This window comes from Anas acuta, chromosome 13, assembly GCF_963932015.1.
Source record: "Anas acuta chromosome 13, bAnaAcu1.1, whole genome shotgun sequence".
NCBI classification, from domain to species: domain Eukaryota; kingdom Metazoa; phylum Chordata; class Aves; order Anseriformes; family Anatidae; genus Anas; species Anas acuta.
Window position 1 is genome coordinate 21,525,099 of NC_088991.1, and position 20,412 is coordinate 21,545,510.

Consider the following 20,412-nt stretch of genomic DNA (forward strand, 5'->3'; position numbering starts at 1 on the left):
TTAATTTTCTGCTATATTGTTTTTATTAATATTGGCATGACAGGTATAAAAAATAAATACAGTGCTTGGATGACAACAAGAAAAATAAGTTGTTTCTTTTTTTAAAGTAAAGAGATTATGTTAATTAATTGCTTGCTTCACCTACCTTCAAATACAGCAAATCAATCTGACTTAAGCACTTACCATAAGGACACGGTTGTTTTTTATGTTCAGGAATAACTGGCCTTTTCCTTAAGAAATTTTCAAGGCTTGGACCATGACGTCCTAAAGGATCATCAGGAGGCATAAATCTGATGCAAAATAAATGAAATGTGAAATTCAGCTTTTAACAAGGATTCTGAATTGGCAAATTTGCCTAACTTATGAAGAAAAAAAACATACTTGTCATTCACAAAAGAATACATTAGCAGTCGCTCCTCTATGAACTTCTTCCATTCTGGTTTTTCGTTCTGAAGATCCCTATAGTTGTCATTTGATACAATGATGCCATCTGAGTCAAAAGCAAGTTTTACTATGAATCGGTCATCATAGCAAACTACTCTTCTTCCTTGAACTCTTCGAGATGGGGTGAAAACAAGAATTTTTTCTTTCTCCAATTTACGTAAGATTTCTTGATCTGTAAAATAAGTTTAGTCAAGAAGCTTCTTTAAAGTCTTTTTTTTTTTTTTAATGCAGCTTTTATTTCTCTTCCTCTTTTCTGAAGTGGTATTTTGTAACTATGTGCATATATGGTCCTCATTATCATTTAAAAAAAAAAGAGAATGCCACTTTATTTCTGAGCTTTCAAAGCAATAGATAAATATTCAACATTTAACCTTCATAACTGCTCTGCTCCTCTGTAAACAACTATGTTCAGAAAGAGTGAGAAAACATACATGTCAAGAATTCAGTTGTTACTGTCTTAAACTATCTTTCTTGTTAGCCTAGAATAAAATATAAGTACTGTCTATAGGTCAAAGCACATTCTGCTTCTTCAGTGTTCAAGATAACACTATTAAATTAGTCCCTGGCCTTATACAGCTTATTTTTATACTAGCCCAGCAACTAAGAATCAGTTCCTGTATACTAAACAATGTTTGCTAGTGGAAAAATTAGGAATACCTCACTCAACAGCATTGACATGATCCATAAATACTACAAAACCTACCATTTTTTGCAGATGCAAATACCAAATGTGTTCTTCACCAGTGAAATTGTCTTATTTTCAAACAAACAATTGAGTTGTTGGGGCTCAACCCAGTTGAGTATTGTCCACAACCCAGTATGTAGTACCCGTTAGAAGGATGACGCAGTTCTGTTTTACTACACCACATTTACTTATTTAAACCAAGGGGTCAAAGAGAATCTTGATCCATTACCTGTAATTGGTGCATCAGGTCGAGACTGTTCTTTTCTCCATGCAGGTACAAACACAGTGATATCTTTATGTCCTTTTTCCAGAAACCAATCAACAGCTAGTTGAATTCCTCGACAGGAAAATCCTTCTTTATTTCCATGGCTGAAAAAAATGCAGAGAAACAGCAAAGACAAAAGTTACATTTGACTTTGGGTTTTGTTGTTCTTCTCCTTTCAAAGCTGCTGTGGTCTACGGATATAAAGGAAACAGAATTTGTAAAGACAAGTAAATCTTTTTATTAAACCAGCTTATACAGCTGGAAAATGACAGTTGTCCAGAGCTATTTAATCATCAGATTACAATGCTGATACTCAGGCATTAGAAATGGTGACATTTGACTGCTTTTTCTGCTGGTGAAATTTCTGCTTTTTCATTCTATTAGGTGACCTAATGAAAAATTATTACCTCCCCCAACAAATTAAGCTTACCTTAAGTAGCACCATAAAAAGATAGTTATAATAGAAAAGAAAGAAACTAACCATGCTGGCTGTCATGGGTAATATAGTTGCTTTTAAACATCTAGATTAAAAAAAATCTAGATGTTTAAAATCTAGCTTAGGGATATGGTTTAGTGGGGACTGTTAGCGTTAGGTCAGAGGTTGGACTCGATGATCTTGAGGTCTCTTCCAACCTAGAAATTCTGTGATTCTGTGAAAAAGAAAAAAGTTTACAAAAGTTTAATAAACATTCTGCTTTTTTCATTACTTTATATATTGATTTATTTCTCTCTCTTAGACAGAAATAATTAAGTTGTTGGAGCTCCTTCCTTTCTTCCCACCAAAATCAATAATTTGTTTTCTGAAACAAACTGGAGTCTCTGAAACTGCAACTAAGTGAGAAAAGGGGGTTTTAAAGTAGCTTTACATCACTTCATTTTACAAAGTATATTTACAGGCTTGGTGGAATCTAGTTAAAATTTTATTTATGAATCTCATTCAGTCTAACTCACAGGTGTACCTGTCTTGATTTGCTAAACATAAAACCTGATTCTTCAGTTCATTGTAAATCCTCTCGGGAAATAGTTCAGGAATACCTGAATAATACATGTACATGAGTACATATATTAAGCATTACATCCTTAGTATTTGGCCTCCGAGGAGGGCCAACCACATCCTAGGGTGCATCAAGCAGAGCACTGCTAGCCCGTCGAAGGAAGCGATTGTCCCACCCTACTCTGTGCTGGTGCAGTGTCACCTCAAGTACCGTGTCCAGATTTGGGCACCACAATATAAAGGACACAAAACTAAAAGATTGTTCAAAGGAGTGCAACAAAAGTAGTGAAGGCTCTAGAGAGCAAGACGCATGAGGAGCAGTTGAGGAGGTCCTTTGGTTTGTTCAGCCCAGAGCAGAGCAGGCCGAGGGTAGGCCTCATGGTGACCTTCAGCTGCCTCACGAGGGGAGCGGAGGGGCAGGCACTGAGCTCTGCTCTCTGGGGCTAGCAACAGGACCCAAGGGACCAGCATGGGGCTGGGACAGTGGAATAGGGGAGGGTCAGGCTGGGTGTTCGAGCGGGTTCTGCACCAAGGGTGGTTGGGCACTGGAACGGGCTCCCCAGGGCAGTGGTCACTGCACCAAGCCTGACATAGTTCAAGAAGTACGTGGACAACACTCTCAAGACACATGGTCTGATTTTTGGGTGGTCCTTTTGGGAACCCAGAGTTTGGACTCGATGGTCCTTGTGGGCTCCTTCCACATTTTATGATTAGGATATTTTATGATTCTACTTATTCTACACAGGTAAGAAAGACATACAGATTGCCTTATGTCTGGATTTCATATTTAGAATCAAGCCTGTTTTCTTTGCCCAAAAAATAGAGTGTAAAAGTAGAGTAGGCTGTATGGCCTGGCCCAGGAGGCTCCCAGAACACTGGAAGGGCCATGTGCAGTGATGACACCCCTCACCAGAAATAACCAGAGGCCTAGCTAGCAGTGCGAAATACAGGCGATGACTCCTCTATAGCAGCCCCACAGCATGTGGGTAGTCCAAGCAGTTGGCTGTAATTAAGGAGGCTCTGTGGCTCTATACAATGCCATGAATGCCTCCCACTACTTAAAGCAGTTGGCACTGGCTGTACACAAAGTGGCATCCAGTTGCTGTACCATCCTGTTCTAAGCTGCCCCCAAAACTGGGCAAGAAAATTCCTATACTGGAAATGGTTCTTTCTAGACACCTTTCATATACAATATATATAATTTACCTTCACGGCAAGGTTGCCATTTACATCACCAACGACTGCACTATTTATAAACATAAGAAGTATATTACCCTTTTCAGGTATTCTCAGCCTGCAGAGCAATGCTGCATAATTAAGAGATTTGCATGTTATTGAAATTCTCTTTAGTATTATTCTTTAGATAATCACTCAAATTTTACTTTAATAATCTCATTATTATTATTGGAAAAAAATCACGGATTACCAGTGTAGCAGGGTATGTGCTCTTCTTGGGCTCAAAATGTCATACAAAGTAACACTGAAATAGACTAAAGGCAGACAGGTATCTAATATCAATGGTATAACTAAGGCCTATGGTTCACCAGCATTTTCCAAATCCTTGCAACTTAAATTAATAATTTGTACAAAAGCAACAATGTTACTAAAACAATTTTCTTTAGATGTTGTACATTTCAGATTTTACAGAATTTAATATTCTTGTAAATTTTCATATGCCTTTTGTTTCAGAAACAGAGTACCAGTGCTAAGCTATGCAATCAGAGTACATGCACACACTTTTCTTTAGCTGCTGTCAGGAGTAATTCAAGCAGTACAGAGGCTGAAAAAAAAAACAAACAGAAAAAGAAAAAAAAAAGTTAAGAAAACCAGTATTGGTGATGTTGCTTTACAGTGACATCTTTTGGATGGTGTTGTAGTTTAATACTGATAGGCAGCTAAGTACCACATAGCTGCTCTCTCACTCCCCCTCCTTAGCAGGACAGAGAAAATGAGATGGAGGAATAAAAACCATGCAGGTTTGAGACAGGAGAAGTTTAATGAAAGAAAAGCAGAGGAAGCACAGAAGCAAAAGAAGGAAAAAAAAATTTGCATCAGCAAGTGATGTTCAGCCACTTCTAAGGGAGCAGGGCCTCAATACATGCCACAGTTGCTCAGGAAGACAAATGCGTACATAATGAGAGACACAGAATCACAGAACAGCTTGGGCTGGAAGGGACCTTCAAGATCATCCAGTACCACCCCCCTATCACAGGCAGGGACACCTCCCATCACACTAGGTTTCCTAAAGCCCCATCCAGCCTGGCCTTGAGCACTTTCAGGGGTGGGGCATCCACACCTTCTCTGGGCAGCCTGTGCCAGTGCCTGTGCCTGTGCCTTCAACACCCTCCAAGTAAAGAATTTCTTCCTTGTATTTCATCTACACTCTTTCAGTTTAAAACTACTACACCATTAAAACTCAATACACCTATAAAAATTTGAATTTTCTTAATACATAGAAAAAGAATCTTACCACAAATTCTTTTAGAGCAAAAAGCTGATACTAAAGGACATCTTCATAAAAAAAGAACCTCAAAAATCTTAATACCACTGATCACCAGACAGTTTAAACAACTCCCTTATAGAAAAATATACTTTCCTCAATGAAAAGCAAAAGCATTGTCTAGCTAACTGTGCGTTCTACAGACATGCTCCTAAGTGCCATGGGACAGAACTCTCCTGAGCTAGTGTTTACCCAAACAGCCATGTGCATGTGTCCACACGTGTCTGAATTTACAAGCACCATAGCTATGTGAGTCAGCATGTTCAGCTCATGCACAGCCCTGTACTGACACTGCTATATTGGCCTGAATTCCAAGCAAGCTTGATCAGCAATAGTTCAACTTCCCTGAAGTCCACTGCATATCATCAGCATATACTACATGTCATTTTTGAAAGAACAAGGTTTTCCTCTCCTATTCAGTTACCTCTGGGTAATAAAGAGGAATAATTTGCAACATCGTTCAAGGACTTAAAAAGGAATTAAACCCATCCACTCAAAAGCACAGCATAGTTAAATTGCTGGAACAACAGATTTGAGGGGAGAAGTTTGTTTAAAGAGGGGGTAGGGGGAACAGGGATTGCATATAAAGGAGTGACATCATATTTAAAAGCCTGGAGTAAAGACTCCATAAGGAAGATTCGCTCTCAGTGTAAATATACTATACAACTTAAAATGACTTTACAGTCAATATCAATTCTGCTCAAAAATATTTTTGTGATTTATTCTTTTCAAATGTTGTGACAGGGAGACCCACCTCATAGCCACATTGCTTCCATCAATGACGATTGGCCTCAAGTTATCACTGTTATCCACAACTTCATCTTCAAGTGACAATTCAGGGCTTGCTATTTCCTTTGGACAAGGGCCTCTTGGCACCAGAGTACTAGTGGTACTGCTGGCACTGTTCTGTCCTTCTGATTCACTTTTGTTGCCAAGTCTCACAAGTTCAGCCAGAACATCATTGATGAGCGCATCTGCTCCCAGTTTATTCAGTACAGCCTGGATCTGATCTCCTGCATACCCAAGTTTTAAAGCAAAATCCATTTTAGCTTGGTATTCCTTGTCCAAACTCGTTTTGCATTCGTCTAGCTTCAGGTCTTGTGTGATACTGCTCTGTGAAAAACTTGGGCGATCCAAACAAGGGGAGCGACAGAGTGGCCGATGTGGTTTAGTGGAAACCTCCTTTTCTCTCCACTGAATATTGCTACAGCTGCTTCTGAAGTATGGTTGCTCAGGTTCACTTTCTGAACTCGTCCATTCCTCGGATTCAGCACTGCATTCCCCAGCATCTTGTTCCACGTTTCTGTCTTCTCTGGAGTGCCTCTTCTCCATTTTCAGCTTCCCTACCATGGACCAGGCCGTCATCACGTTCAGCTTCCAGCCAGAGAGCTCAGAACTTCTCTTTCATTTCCAGAGCAACCTGGAATTCATACTCAATTGCATCGTGTTGGCTAGATAAAAGTTTACACAAGTCTGGAGCTATGCCTTGCTTACTATGTTCTGGCATAAACAACGCCAACATGAAGTTCCTTTAAAAAATAAAAAGATAAAAATTAGCTTTCATCGAATTCTGCAAAATACTTTACTATGCTAACTTTGTTTACAAGTCAATAGAGGTCCCTAGTCATTCAGATTTCCACATGAAGATTGATCATATAAAGCACATAATTTTGTTGTCTCTTTACACATGAAAAATTTATTTTCCTCAGTATTAATTATAGCTGTAATTACAGGAGTATCTTATTAATATTTACAGAAAAAAAAAGGAAAAGGGTGACCCATGACTTTCACTAGAAAGCTGTCTTTACAGCCTTCTACTGCAGAAACAGTTTGTACACTTCAGCAACAATTGTGTGGTGTTCCAGTACGCATAAGTTCTACCATAAGCCATTTCAGTCTCTTTCAGTAAGGTTTTACAATCAGAGTTGATAAGCCAAACTTTCGTAAGTTTAGTGTAAACTGGCTGCTAGACATGCAAAGGTAAATACAAACATGCAAAAAGGTTCTACGCAACAATAATCTTGCATTTTTTGTTTACTGTACCTACTACACTGAAAATTCCAAAATCAAGGATGGGTACTACATTTTGTCAAAAAGTCAGGATACATGCTTGTAATTCTTGTCTTATACCAGAGGAAAAAATGTTCAAGGAATCCTGTTGATAGGTCTGCAAAAGTAGAAGGTCAAGGTGACTTACGAAGTGCTGAACTGACGTCATGGAGACTTTGAAAAATATTTTTTTAAAAAGAATTGCAAAACATGTTTTAGAGAAAAGGGTCGTCTCAGACCTATAGATAAATACAGGTAGCTGGAGAAAACTGATGGAGAAACATGAAATAATAAAAGGAATTAATAAATTAGCACTAAAGGCGTAAAAGGGATTTCAGCTTCAACCAGCAACATTGACAAGCTGATGAAAGTAATTAACACGATGCCTTCTTTCAGACAGTTGCAAGCCCCACTCCTCTTTGTAAAACAGCAGACTGAGAAAACAGAATTTGGTGTGAGTAATGAAAAATAATGATTTAATTGTCATGATGAAGGCATTTATTTTAAATCCGGTTCCTCATTTTAATACATTTTGCTTCTGTTAAAGTAATCTCCTTAGGTAGCTACAGACAAAAATAAGAAAGAGTGAAAGAGAAAATGAAGAGGTACCCAAGTCTCAAAAGAGCATGAACTGTTTTAAAGCTACACCTGTAGTAGAGACTTCTGTCAGCAAATATGTAGTCTGAAGAAGCATGAGGAACATGATCCTGCATTTAAACAGCAATCACAAATGAAACCGTAGTACTGACCTCAGTTTTCAAATATACTTCTTTGTGTTCTGCAGAATTCTGTAAATGTAAGCTGTGGACACATTAAAAGGTCTTTCCCAGGATTGTAATGATAATTTTTGTGATACAAAATAAGCATGACTTCGGCACTGGAACACAGATCAGCCAAAGATGTCCTCCTCTAATAATGCACCTCACTGATGTAACTAAGAATAAATTTACATCTCTGTCATGCACTTTTTTAGTTTCCTCTCACATCTCTTCCACTCCTTCAGGATTTAAGCTAGCATTAAGACAACGAAGCTTTCCTCCAAAAAGTACTCAAACAAGCATGTGAATCATTTATATGCAAGATGTTACCAAATACACTTGTATTCAAAAGCTTTTAAAAAATCTCATTCCCATCTTCCCAAGAGACCAAAGTGGCTCTTACTTAGTTACTGCAGTCTACCAAAACAGAAAGCAACAGGAGAAATACTCTGTTAATGTACGTCAAAGGAGTTACTGTGCTGTACAGCATTGCTAAACCTAAGGTATGAAAACAAGTACTGGAGTCTGCATTGGAAGGGAAAAGGTGCATCTAGCATGGCTAAAATAAAACCTCTGACACTATTCATTTTATTATTTATTTGATTTTCTTCCTAAAAACAGAATCTTAGATTGTTCCACAGAGCAAAAATCATTAGACATTTAAATCAAGAGACTAATAATGGAAACGCTGACATGCACTAACATTTTAATTTGCTGAGATAGATATATATCTATATAAAAAAATATCTTGCATACAAGGTATTTTCAAATGAAAAAATGGTTTCTACTTTTTGCTGAAAAACGAGGACAGTTTACAAAGCATTATAAGACACAAAGAAAATGAAAGAATCAGCAGCGTGCACATAAGGCAGAGATTATTCATCCTTAGTTTAATATCCTTTCACTTTTAGGTGATAAGATGCTGAAAGTCACAGCCCCCTAATATACCACCCATCTCAAAAGGCTTTCCTCCTTCGCTACTTCTCTACACTAAATGGTGTTTTTCTGTTGCTTATGAGAAAATTTCAGAGAAAAACAATTTTAGAAGAGTGATAAAATTTGATGATCAAACCCACTAAAATGTCAAAGCATTTCCAAGACAGATCCTTATTGGCTTTAAAACTGTTTCAAGGTGAAAAAAGATTATTTGTCTATGGAATGCTTACATGGTAATTTTTAATTACCATAAACAGGCCAAGCAGTAAAAATCTACAAGACTGCACTCTAATTTACGCTCTTCAGTTATACATTTCACTTAGCTGTGGTAAATTTACACGCTGGTAGAGATGGGATATATTTACCCAGAATACAATGAGCTTCAACCAACATTTCCAGTGACACTACCTAATGTCTCAAAACACGTATCTACCTACAGACATTCTAGTTGTGATTTTAGACCTGAAAGGTAGGAGGTATTAAAGAAAATCTGTGTTTACTAATGAGCAATTATAGGCAAGTATCTTAGATTAAAATTTTATGATTGTGTGCTTTGTTTGCTTTGAGGAAAAAGTCTTTTATATTTTATTCAATTCACTGGTGACCTTGTAAAGTGGTTAAGAGGGAATTACTCCAATCATCAACTGTGAAATGAAAATAAAGGTTAAGAAGAAAAAAAATAAATAAATAAAGCACCTTCTGAAAATATAGGCCTAGTTCTTATATCATGCAGAGACCAGTCAGAATGAAGATTTTCTTGGATGAAGATTTGAAGATTTTCAGCTATACCTGGGTGGTTCTTAGGTAACTAAGGAAAACGGGTGACAAAGGTGGCTAGCTTGACTGATGACCATTAGCAATCTCAAAATTACTCCAAATAGTGACAAATGTAACAACTCTCACTCATTCATGCCCTTTTTGTGATGCACATATACATACAATAATCCACTTAAACTAATTTTTACAGGACCAAATTTACATTTTCTTACAAGTGCTTAGATAACACTTTAAGCTGCAAGCAAAATATGTTCCCACCCAACTGGAAATTAAATCAACTGGATCCACTTTAAAAGAGACCATGATTTTTTTCCAGTCAAAAAATAATCTGCTTAGGACTGTCACTATCACTTATGACTATTTATTCCACATTTAGATTTTTCAACTTTTTTTTTTTTTAAAAAGGCAACTGTAAATGTTTGTTTGTTTGTTTGTTTTCCCTCTTTCTTAGCTGGAAAACAGTATCTCTTATCTGCACATATCACCATTTTGTTGCATTCTCCCAGTTAGATATACATATCTTTAGTTTTCTGTTATTTAACATCATATAAGCACTTTATCAAAAATTTTATTTTTCCTTCCCTGAAAGTAAGCTCCTATTTTAACAAGAAGTCAACAGTTAGATCATAGTTAGACCTAAGTAATCCTGAATTCAAAAATAATTTAAAATATAAACACACAGGGAAAAAAAAAAAAAAAAAAAAAAAAAAAAAAAGTATGTAGGCATTGTAGCCTCAGGAAAAGCAAAAAGGTTTTCTCATTTTCTTTGAACAACCAGCACGCAAAGCTGTTTTCACAACATGCAATTTTTTCAAATAGTTTAGATAACCTGTTCTAGCATCAACTGCCACGTTACCAGAAAATGAGGGAAGCAGTCTCCAGAGTGCATGTTTACAAACTTACGCACTTTTGTTCAGAGAGCTCCTACAAAACCAGTCAGCTGGTACAGCAGGCTCTCTGTCCTTATCCAGTCACTTTGTCTGTGCAACTTAACTGTTTCCCTGCATCCACAGACTTGCACATGGTAGAATTTGTTCCCAAATACACTACATCAAGATTCTCACACAATGAGACACCTCATTGTCAGTTCAGGGGTACCAAAACTATAAATAAATAAATAAATAGAGTTACTGCACAGGACCAAGCCCTCACACTTTCCCACTGACCACTGGGAGAGGGCACCTGGGAAGGAAGAAACGTTGTGTTTCTCCCAAGCCAGAAAACGTAGCAGAAAGAGGAAATGAACAAAAAGAAAGCAGCATCAGCATTAACTACCACTACTTTAACACAGCCTTCTTCCTCACACCATCCAGATTAGAAGTCAGGTGTGTAATACCATCACTCAGTTACACAGAAAGCACCATGGTGTCTCCCTCATTTCTTCGCAGTCCTGAACAGTCTAACGTACACCCTGTCATGGCCCCTGGAACTCTCTATAGCCCACGGTTATTGGTATAGATTTACTGTGTTTTCACTAACTATGATCCAGACCACCCTCCCAAACAAGCCCATTCTCAAGCTGAGACAAGGCACACAAAGTGATGATTACTTGTCCTCAAGTTGCATAAGTTTTTTGTTTGGTTGGTTGTTGTTTTTGTTTTTTGAATAACTGTCATCTTATTCTGGAGCCCAGGATCGCTTCAGTACAGAGAGTATCTCTGCAGAGGATGTTAGCTTTTCAGTAAATTAGTGTTTTGATCCAACAAGCACATCAATCACTGTCACTGTCAATGCCAATGATCCAGGTCTAATCAGTACCACTATTCTGAAAAGGCTCAGATGCCCTATTCTTGGAAAACTGAGGTCTCAGCACTGTACCACCATATGTCTGAAACCATATTTGGTCCCAGTTTAGTTCTGACATCCAGTTAAGAACCTCTACTCACCATCATTACCTCTCCACCTACAGCATCAGCATGGCAAGCATTTAGTATATTATCCCTTCTTATTGGACCACATGCTTCTCCTTTAAATAAAGGAGTCATCTATTATGTTGGCCCATCAGGAAAATTATTTTCTCTTTTCTCAGTACCTTCAAACACTTAAGCACAGGGTGTCTTGAATTCACCACTTATGTCCATTGTACAACTGCTTCCTTTGCAACAGCCAAACTAAAGAAATTTCTGATTAAAAACAGTAAGTAGGAACTTACAAAATTGCTTTAACAGAAGCTTGATGCTGAGAGGAAACAGAATCAGGATCATTTAGGTTGGAAAGTACTCCTAAGATCATCAGGTCCACCCATCACCTAACACTGCAAGTCCACTGCTAAGCACTGTAGCTAGCCGCCACACCCACATGTCTCTTAAATACCTCCAGGGATGGCGACTCCACCACTTCCCTGGGCAAGCTGTTCCAATGCCCAGCCACCCTTCCCATGTAGAAATTCTACCTGACATCTACACTAATCCTCCTGTAGTGCAAATTGAAGCTGTTTCCTTGTGTCCTAATAAGTAAATAAAGTGATAACATTTTCAATCTCACTACCTCAAGTCCAAGAACGCAGAGAAGAGTCGTGGCCACCGCCGTTTATACCTTCTCGCAGGAAAGGTGAAATGGTGTTAAGCAAACAGAAGATTAACATTTTACCTTGACATTAAGTCAAGTCTAAGTCCTCCACTTTTTTTTTACTGCTTTTACAATTTGTTTTGGATATTTTTATTAAGCTTTTCATAATCAGCTTACTACCCCTCACTACCTCGTCAACTGAGATTCTTGTTTCATCATGTTTGCACTTATTGCCATTGAAGCCTAACTTAATAATTTTAAGGCACTTTTATAATTGCTAATGTTGTTTCTTGCTTCTCATGCTGCTTACAGGCTCCTAAATAGCACTTGTCAAAAACACACTATATACTGTACCAAGTAACCATGGTTTCTGTTCAGAAAACACTGAGCTGCTCCACAGCCCCAGCTCCAACCAGTAGCAAGGCTGATCACATAATCCTAGTAAGCAAAGAGAGCAGGGCACAGATCTGCACAGGCAGGAACATGCAGCACTCTCACAAACAGCACCAAGGGCTTCCCCTCTTGTTGCCTTTCCTGTCTGATGCCCATTAAGGTTCATTAAAGGGAAATGCATACAAACATACAATGCAAAATACTTTTTGCATTTCTTTGCCCCTTTAGAACTTTGCTTTATTTGTTAAAATATATGCATTTACATACATATAAAATATCATTTGCTAGTTCACATTATCCACATCCATAAAAAAAAAAACATTTCCTGGCTGTTAATCTTCCTGCTTCTTGCTTTAAATGACAAAGTTCAGCATTTTTTGACACATGTGGCACTGAATGTAGTTGTTTTCACATCTTTGACAGAGCTTCCAGTCAGCAGCAATGTATGTATGCAATCAACTTACTGGCATTTACACTAAAAACTGAATGCTGTAATAATACATATATATTTCTATACTGCACTTTTCAGTAATTCAAATACATAATCTTATAGTGGAATACTGACAATATTATTTTATTTCTGATTCATATTATCTGTTGGGGGTAGTACAGACTTATCTAGGGACCTCAGTCAGTTCCTATTCTATTCTAACCATATAGTCCCTTCTCAGATAAAATATAATCTAGAATTATGATGACAAATTACAAATGAATTAAACAAGTGATAATTTGAACAGAAGAAAAACTACAAGGATCATTTTGGTATTGTTGTGGGTCAGTTTTTCCAGGCAGCTTTAGTAGTAGTACTGTGTGCATTTCTGGGCACCACAGTACAAAAAGGACGTGAAACTGTTGGAGAGTGTCCAGAGAAGGGCTACAAAGATGGTGAAGGGCCTGGAGGGGAAGACGTACGAGGAGTGGTTGAGGTCACTTGGCCTGTTCAGCCTGGAAAAGAGTAGGCTGAGGAGAGACCTCATCACAGTCCACAACTTCCTCACGAGGGGGAGAGGGGGGCAGACACCAATCTTCTCTTTAGCGACCAGCAATACATGTAGGACCCGAGGGAATGGTGTTCAGCTTCAACAGTGGAGGTTCTGGCTGGATATCAGGAAGAGGTTCTTCAGTGAGAGGGTTGTTGCACGCTGGAACAGGCTCCCCAAGGACATAGTCATGACACCAAGCCTGTCAAGAGTTTAAGAAGCATTTGGACTGTGCTCTTTGTCATACGGTCTGAATTTTTGGGTAGACAAGTGTGGAGCTAGGAGTTGGACTCGATGATCCTCGTCGGTCCCTTCCAACTTGGGATATTCTGTGATTCTATGCCTTTGCAGGGACGCCAAAGGAGTTTAAAAGAAGGTTCTAAAGGGGCAAGTGAAAAGAAAGCACGTTTCTAACACACTTGTTTTGCAGAGACACATATGCACATCACAACAAGCAGCTTAGGGCAAAATGTCAATATGAATCCAGAGCCTGGATAAACAATTTGGTGGATTAACAGAAACGGAGGACTCAATCTCAGCCACCTCCCTGACCATAACACCAGGAAATCTTAGACCCACGCAGCCAGACTACTTCTAAGATAGACTAAGAAGTCTAAGGGGGCTCCTAGATTTCAAGCCTATATATCTAGGAGAAATGAAAGCACTATTTCAGCCAATTTCAGTTTATGTTAGCGGCTGAATGTTTATGAAGATTATCAAATTCTCCACAAGCCACAAGTTTGAGAAAAGGGAGAGATCTGTAAAAGAGAAAGCTATGAATCAAAGAAACAGTTCAAACCATTTGAATTAACTCCCCAGTAACAGGGTACAGAATAAAAACTGAAATCAAATTGTGATGAGACAAGATGAGACAAGAAAGTGAAGAAAGCCTGCAAACACGATACATCTCTATCAGACTCTGAACAGTAGAAGAGTGAACTGTTGATTACAATTAATCTAGTGTAAGCAATTCATGCATCACGTAGAATGAAATGGCAGCTTTCAGGCAGTCTTTGGCCAAGCATATGTAAGCTGTGTTCTGTTTCTGGTAGCAATAGGTGCTTTGCTGAGAGTTCTCTGCTGTGTTACTGCCTTTATGCTCACTTTGTCCTTACCCGCATAGAAAAAAGTTACTGGAAAAAACATTAGTCTTCTGCCTGTGAAACTCACCTTGTAGCTAATTTTCTACTTTTTTGTTTTGTTATGGCTTATACTGTAAACTTAGCACAATTAGGTTAAACTGTAAAGTCAGCACAGATGTATTAAGGAGTTATCACATGAGGTAAATTTAAAAATAAATATTCTACTTACAGGTTAAGACAGAACAAATATTACACAAATAATTTGAACAACACTTGATTTTGCTGATAATTACTAAATTGAGAAAAGCCTGTGTGCCTCAAAATTTTCTCAAAGATGGAATAAAAGCTCATATGGATCATAAACAAGAATATTAAACAAACTGAAATTTTAGTGGTTATTTAGTACAAGTTACATTCTCTCCAAGACAGCAAAATAAGCACAAACATTTAAGGAGAGAAACAAAAGATACTACAAGTTTCTTATCAGAGTATATTTTAACTATATATTAGAAAAGTATATTCTGCAGCTTTAAAAATCTTAGTCTCTTGATGGTCATTGCTAAGCAACCAAGTTTTCTTTCCTAAACACTTCTTTCAGCACAGTCACGACCAACTAGTAGAATTGGTAATGTGATTCAGAGGACCAGTCAGGCAACAGCGTCTCCATATTTTGTTCATAAAGCACCAAAATGTAAGCATCCATTTAACTTTGATGGTAATAAAACATAAGGAAAATGTCTGCTAGGTAATGAAGTATTGAAATGTTTATGAAAAACATTTGAGAATTACTTAACAATTACTATTCAAATGACAATGACTATGAAAGATCTTGTGCGAGAAATAGCTCTACTCAAAGCCTGCTGATTTCAGCAGAACCAAAAGAAACAGAATACAGGGTGAAATAATGAACTGATTTTTTTTTCATCCTTTATGAAACTGTATCTATCACCTCTGTGCTCTGAACCACAACCTTCAAAACCAAAGGGACAATTACATGATGCACAGATCTAATACGAGGAACAACTTTTAAATGAAAAAAAATATGTATTTCATTAACTTATTTAATCAACCTTAAAGCAGGTTTGCCTACTTTCTGTCATTGTAGATAGCAAAAACAGGGTTACAAAAACACAACCTGAGTATTTTCTCAAATTCTCTCACCTGGAAAAAAAGTACAGATTACAATGATTCTGTAATATTTATTTTAATTAGGGAGAGCAATGTGTGTTTGTTTCTTGTATATTTTGAAATATATGCAGTTAATAAATTATTTCTTATGGTACTTTGTGAAAAAATAAAAAAAAAAAGTAACCAAATAGTAACCATGTAAAACAGTAACATCTAGGGAAGTTCTATATGCACAGCGAGGAATAAATATCGCAAATTTCTCCTTTTATATTTCTTAAAACTGTCAAACACCTTCACAAGAAAAAAATATGTAAATCATTAAAAATGAAGCTATTCCCTCCTTTGCTTCATGATGAATTCTAATGTCTTAGTTTCTCTCTTCATTCTTCATCTCATTCTGCTATCATTAACGTGCTACTCTGTGCAGATTCGTCCCTGTAACACAGGCCTACAAGGAAGAGGCATCCTTCTCGAAGTCAGCCATTCTAAACAACAGCCAAGTCTTCAGTTACTGTGAATATTTCCAGATTATCAGAAAGTGACTGAACTACACAAAGACATAAATCCAAACTGAACATAATAACATGAACTTCAAAAGACAGTATAAACCTAGCACAATCGCAGGTTATTTATTCTACTGTGAATGACTGAAAACCCTCCTACAGTCTTCACAACTAAACGACAGGTAAGGCAGGCATACTATCCATTTACTGCAACCTCACCTTGTGATTACAGAATAGATGTCGCATAAGCCTGCTAACATAAAAACTTCCTGGTTACACACATACCAACTCCAGTAAAGTAACTAAAACCATGGAAACAACACGAGTAGAGGTAAAAAGAAAGAGAAGCGTTTAATTACGATTCAGTGTTCAGAGACACTAAATCCAACACGCTCTTCAATGCTGCGGAATGCTACAGCACGGACTAGCGGTTACTAGAAAGAAATGCTGCCAGAGCACACTTGGGTCGTTTTCCCTAACACCTGACTAATTGCCATTTTGAAGACACTACAATCTGGGTCTGAAACACAAAACAAACAAACAAACCAAATAGAAACACTGGAACCAAAACGCTGGCACAGGTTGCCCAGAGAGGCTGTGGATGCCCCATTCCTGGAGGTGTTCAAGGCCAGGTTAGATGAGGTCCTGGGCAGCCTCATCTAGTGGGTGGCAGCTCTGCCCGTGGCAGGGTGGTTAGAGCTAGATGACGTTTAAGGGCCCTTCCAACCCGAGCCATTCTAAGATGCTATCAAATGCATTAAACAACAGTCTTCAAGAGAATGACAGAACAGTGCTTATTATACAGTAGTGATCGTCAGAGGACATCTGAACTTGGAATTAGCTCTTTATTTTGAAAAATGCATTTTTACAATGCTCATGAAAAAGTGACAAAACTCAACACTAGTGTTTTCATGACAGTGAAGAAACAACCTCCTTGTGATCTTACTTCAGCAGTGTAAAAATATTACTCATTACTTATTGTTGCTTTTAATATTTTTGGAGGTAGTACATTATTGTATCTACTGATACAGACTTCATTGTCAGCTTTAAGCCACAAATAAAAATAAGAGCTTTTTCTCATTCTGGGTATATACTTTTACTCATCTGCTGGGAAAGATTCACAACTGAACAAGATCTTAGAATATTCTAAAATTAATGTTTTGGTATTTCAGAATGTATTTTTAAAAATGCAAAGAGCTGCACTGTGTGGACTGTGTGTGCACTTTTGGGTGCCACAATATAAAGGCAACTACCAGAGAGCATCCAAAGGAGCACTATAAAGATGGTGAAGGAAGGGTCTAGAGGAAAGATGTATGAGGAACAGCTGAGGTCCCTGGGTTTGTTCAGCCCAGAGCAGAGGAGACTGAGGGGAGGCCTCATGGCAGCCTGAAGCTCTCTCATTAGAGGGGAGCAGAGGGGCAGGCGCTGAGCTCTGCTCTCTGGGGGCAGCGACAGGACCCGAGGTGACAGCATGGAGCTGGGACAGGGGAGGGTCAGGCTGGGGGCTAGGGAAAGGTTCTGCACCCAGAGGTGGTCGGGCACTGGAACAGTCTCCAAAGGAACATGGTCACAACACCGAGTTTGGACAATGCTCTCAGACATAGGGTCTGATTTTCAGGTGGTCCTGTGTGGAGCCAGGAGTTGTGACTCAAACCTTGTGGGTCCCTTCCAATTCGGGATATTCTGTGATTCTACATTATGTGGAATTCTTTTGTCCCTGCTAAAATGAAAAAGGTGGGATGTGTTTTGCTTGTGTGTTTATACACCTTGACCGTACTAGATTTCCATATCATCCTTATTTTAAACAGAGATGTTAAGGATATATTACAGTTTACATACACATACCATAATGCATATGCTGTAATTCAGCAGGAATTAATCATTTTCACCAATTTATTTTTTGAATATTAGTAATGAATTATTTTCAGCCTGAAACAAACATAGTAGGTTTAACATAGTTAATTTTCATCCACTCTGCCAAGTGTTGCAAGACTGTAGAAAAACAGGACAAAATAGATTTTGTATAAAAACTACCAAATCATATTCGCCATTTTGAAATTAAAGTGACTATAAAATGCAATGCTTTTGCAAAAATGGAATCTTTGATAATTTATAGTGCAGTTTGAAGTGTAGCTCTAGGTAACATCAACAAGATCACATGTCTAAGCACTCTGAATTTATCTAGCAGGATTCTGCTTTTTATTCTTTTTAAAACTTTGTTTTTCACATTTTTTCTTGAGACTGTCTTTAGAGCTTTTGTAGTTAGCAAACAACACTCGTATAAACATCAAGCCATTCAAAGATGTATAGCACATATATTCTGATACAGCTTCCTTAAAAAGACTAAAATACATAGGCATGAGTTAGTAAAGGAAGATCATTATGCCAGGCTTTAACCAAGGTAAAAACATCTGTCTTTTGCCAGCATCAGCATTACTTACAGTACCTTCTTCAACAAAGAGTGAGGAACCTTTGTTATTTAAAAAGAACAGTCTTACTGTAAAATACTTTAAATGAACACAAGTTCAAATACTTAGTCTAATAAAGTACACCAACTCACTCATCCATGAGAAGATACGGTAAAACATAGAAGAGATGGTATAAACTGAAGACCTGAGCAGAGAACCACAGCTCATTTACATATTTAGAGACATGTGTAATCAACATTCCCAGAGCATGCACTAAGTCAAACTGCATTTGTAACAGAAGTATTAAAATGGCAGATTGGTTTTCAGTCCTGCAGTAATTACAGCCATATAAATGACAGCACTTTGATTCAGTTTAATGGATTTTTTTTTCTTAACTTACTATGCAATGTCAGCCTCAACACATTAATGGGAAGTTTCAACACTGTCATTTTGATGGAGAGAGAAACAAAGTTGCATGAATCAAAAGCCTAAAACAGTACGGTCCTTTATCAAGCAAACTCAGAACAACATCAAGAAGCATGTTTTACTTTTTGTACTCAGTATTTCTCCGAAATAAAACACTATACTATATTACATATTATATTACATAGTATATTACATATACTATATGATACTCATCATCTAAAATAAAGTACTAACATGTAACAACAACAGCAAATGTACTTAAAAACTATATTGAAACTATAGGTGAAAAACAGCCTGTTGGCTATGGATAAAAATAATTTTTTTAGAAGCTTATTCCTTTCTGAATCAATTCAGATACAGTATTAAAAAAAAAAAAAGAAGAAAAAGGCAGGTTTGCATTTCTGTTTCACATTCCACATAAGGAATGTGGCTTAGCACACTTGTGTTAGAGGCAAAAAGTAAGATTTTCAGTGTTGATTCACCAGTTAAGATGTACATAATTATCATTACCATCCAACCTTTAATATTCTTTCTTAACAATGCTGAGGGAACCCTGGCAATGGTACAAGAGGTTCAGGTGTGCATACAGGACCATCCATTTCACCATTGCTGAATGCAAGAAAGAGACTGGTCTTTTGAGCAAGGCATTGGAGTGACAATTTCATTCAGCACTGAATGAAATTCAGCCAGACACTCAGATGAGCATCTGAGAGCCACTACTTTCTTCCTAATCTGTGAAAGTTAATGAACACAACCCTAAGTCTTTATTGGTCTTTTTTTATTTTGTCCAAAATTAGATGAAATGCCACAATTCCAGTAACCAAGCCTAAAAACAAAGAATTTTCCATACCTATTACTGAGTTTCAGTGGGTTCAATAATTCAGATCTTTTCTAGCTGACGTTGATGAAAACTTCCTTGTCCAGCTTTGAGGAAAGGGTAACGAGTTACAGTTCTGCTCAACCACTCCATAGCAAGCAAGACACTAAACAGAACAGCACAATGCTCCTCCTCTGCATCAAAAATATGATCTCAAAGAAGATGCTCAGAATTTCATTTTTCTGCCTTTGATTATGTATCTACCTGGCAAGTTTTTCTGAAAAAATTAAAGCATATGAACAAACATCTGTAGCTTTTTTCCATAGCTAAGCTTTCATAAACGATTCAGAAATTAATCTAGAGGCAATGCCAGTAAAAGGAAAACATTACCCAGTTAACAGACAACAGGGAAATGAGTAAAACCATTTTGATTAGCTAGAATTTTGAGAAACAATGGCCACTTCTGAAAATCCAGAGTAAAACCTCTTTAACAGGTCATGGCAGATTTGGAATACTAAATAAAACAAGGTATTCTTTGCTGCACAGATATGCAATGAATCCCAAGGCCCCAAAGATGTTATTTTGCTTTGGTGAAGATCACAGGATTTAATTCAAAACACAGGATAGAAACAACGCAGTAGAAAAGAAAACCTATGTTAGAAGTTTATCCCTCTTCACATCACTCTTAGCATATTGTCGAGTTTTGTTAAACTGAAAAACAATAATATCACTATAAACTACGCCTCATTGCAATGTCTA

General features: G+C 37.5%; 2 protein-coding genes across 8 annotated transcripts in view; one reads left to right on the top strand and one right to left on the bottom strand.

Moving 5' to 3' along the window:
* Positions 1–2,248, top strand: part of LAS1L (LAS1 like ribosome biogenesis factor) — a 40,348-nt gene extending 38,100 nt beyond the window's left edge. The window contains exon 14 of the mRNA XM_068697038.1: positions 2,132–2,248. Coding sequence (XP_068553139.1) covers positions 2,132–2,233 — 102 coding nt within the window. The 3' untranslated portion in view covers positions 2,234–2,248. The remainder of the gene's footprint in view (positions 1–2,131) is intronic.
* Positions 1–20,412, bottom strand: part of ZC3H12B (zinc finger CCCH-type containing 12B) — a 31,910-nt gene that overhangs the window by 6,423 nt on the left and 5,075 nt on the right. For 6 of the 7 annotated variants that reach the window (XM_068697035.1, XM_068697028.1, XM_068697033.1 and 3 more), the window contains exons 2-5: positions 5,643–6,417; positions 1,359–1,498; positions 382–616; positions 184–290 (exon numbers count right to left, since the gene is read on the bottom strand). In XM_068697035.1, the coding sequence (XP_068553136.1) occupies positions 184–290; positions 382–616; positions 1,359–1,498; positions 5,643–6,253 (1,093 nt within the window). In that variant the 5' untranslated portion in view covers positions 6,254–6,417. Of the gene's footprint in view, positions 1–183; positions 291–381; positions 617–1,358; positions 1,499–5,642; positions 6,418–19,686; positions 19,704–20,412 lie in introns of those variants that run through there. The other variant, XM_068697034.1, reaches the window with a different exon arrangement.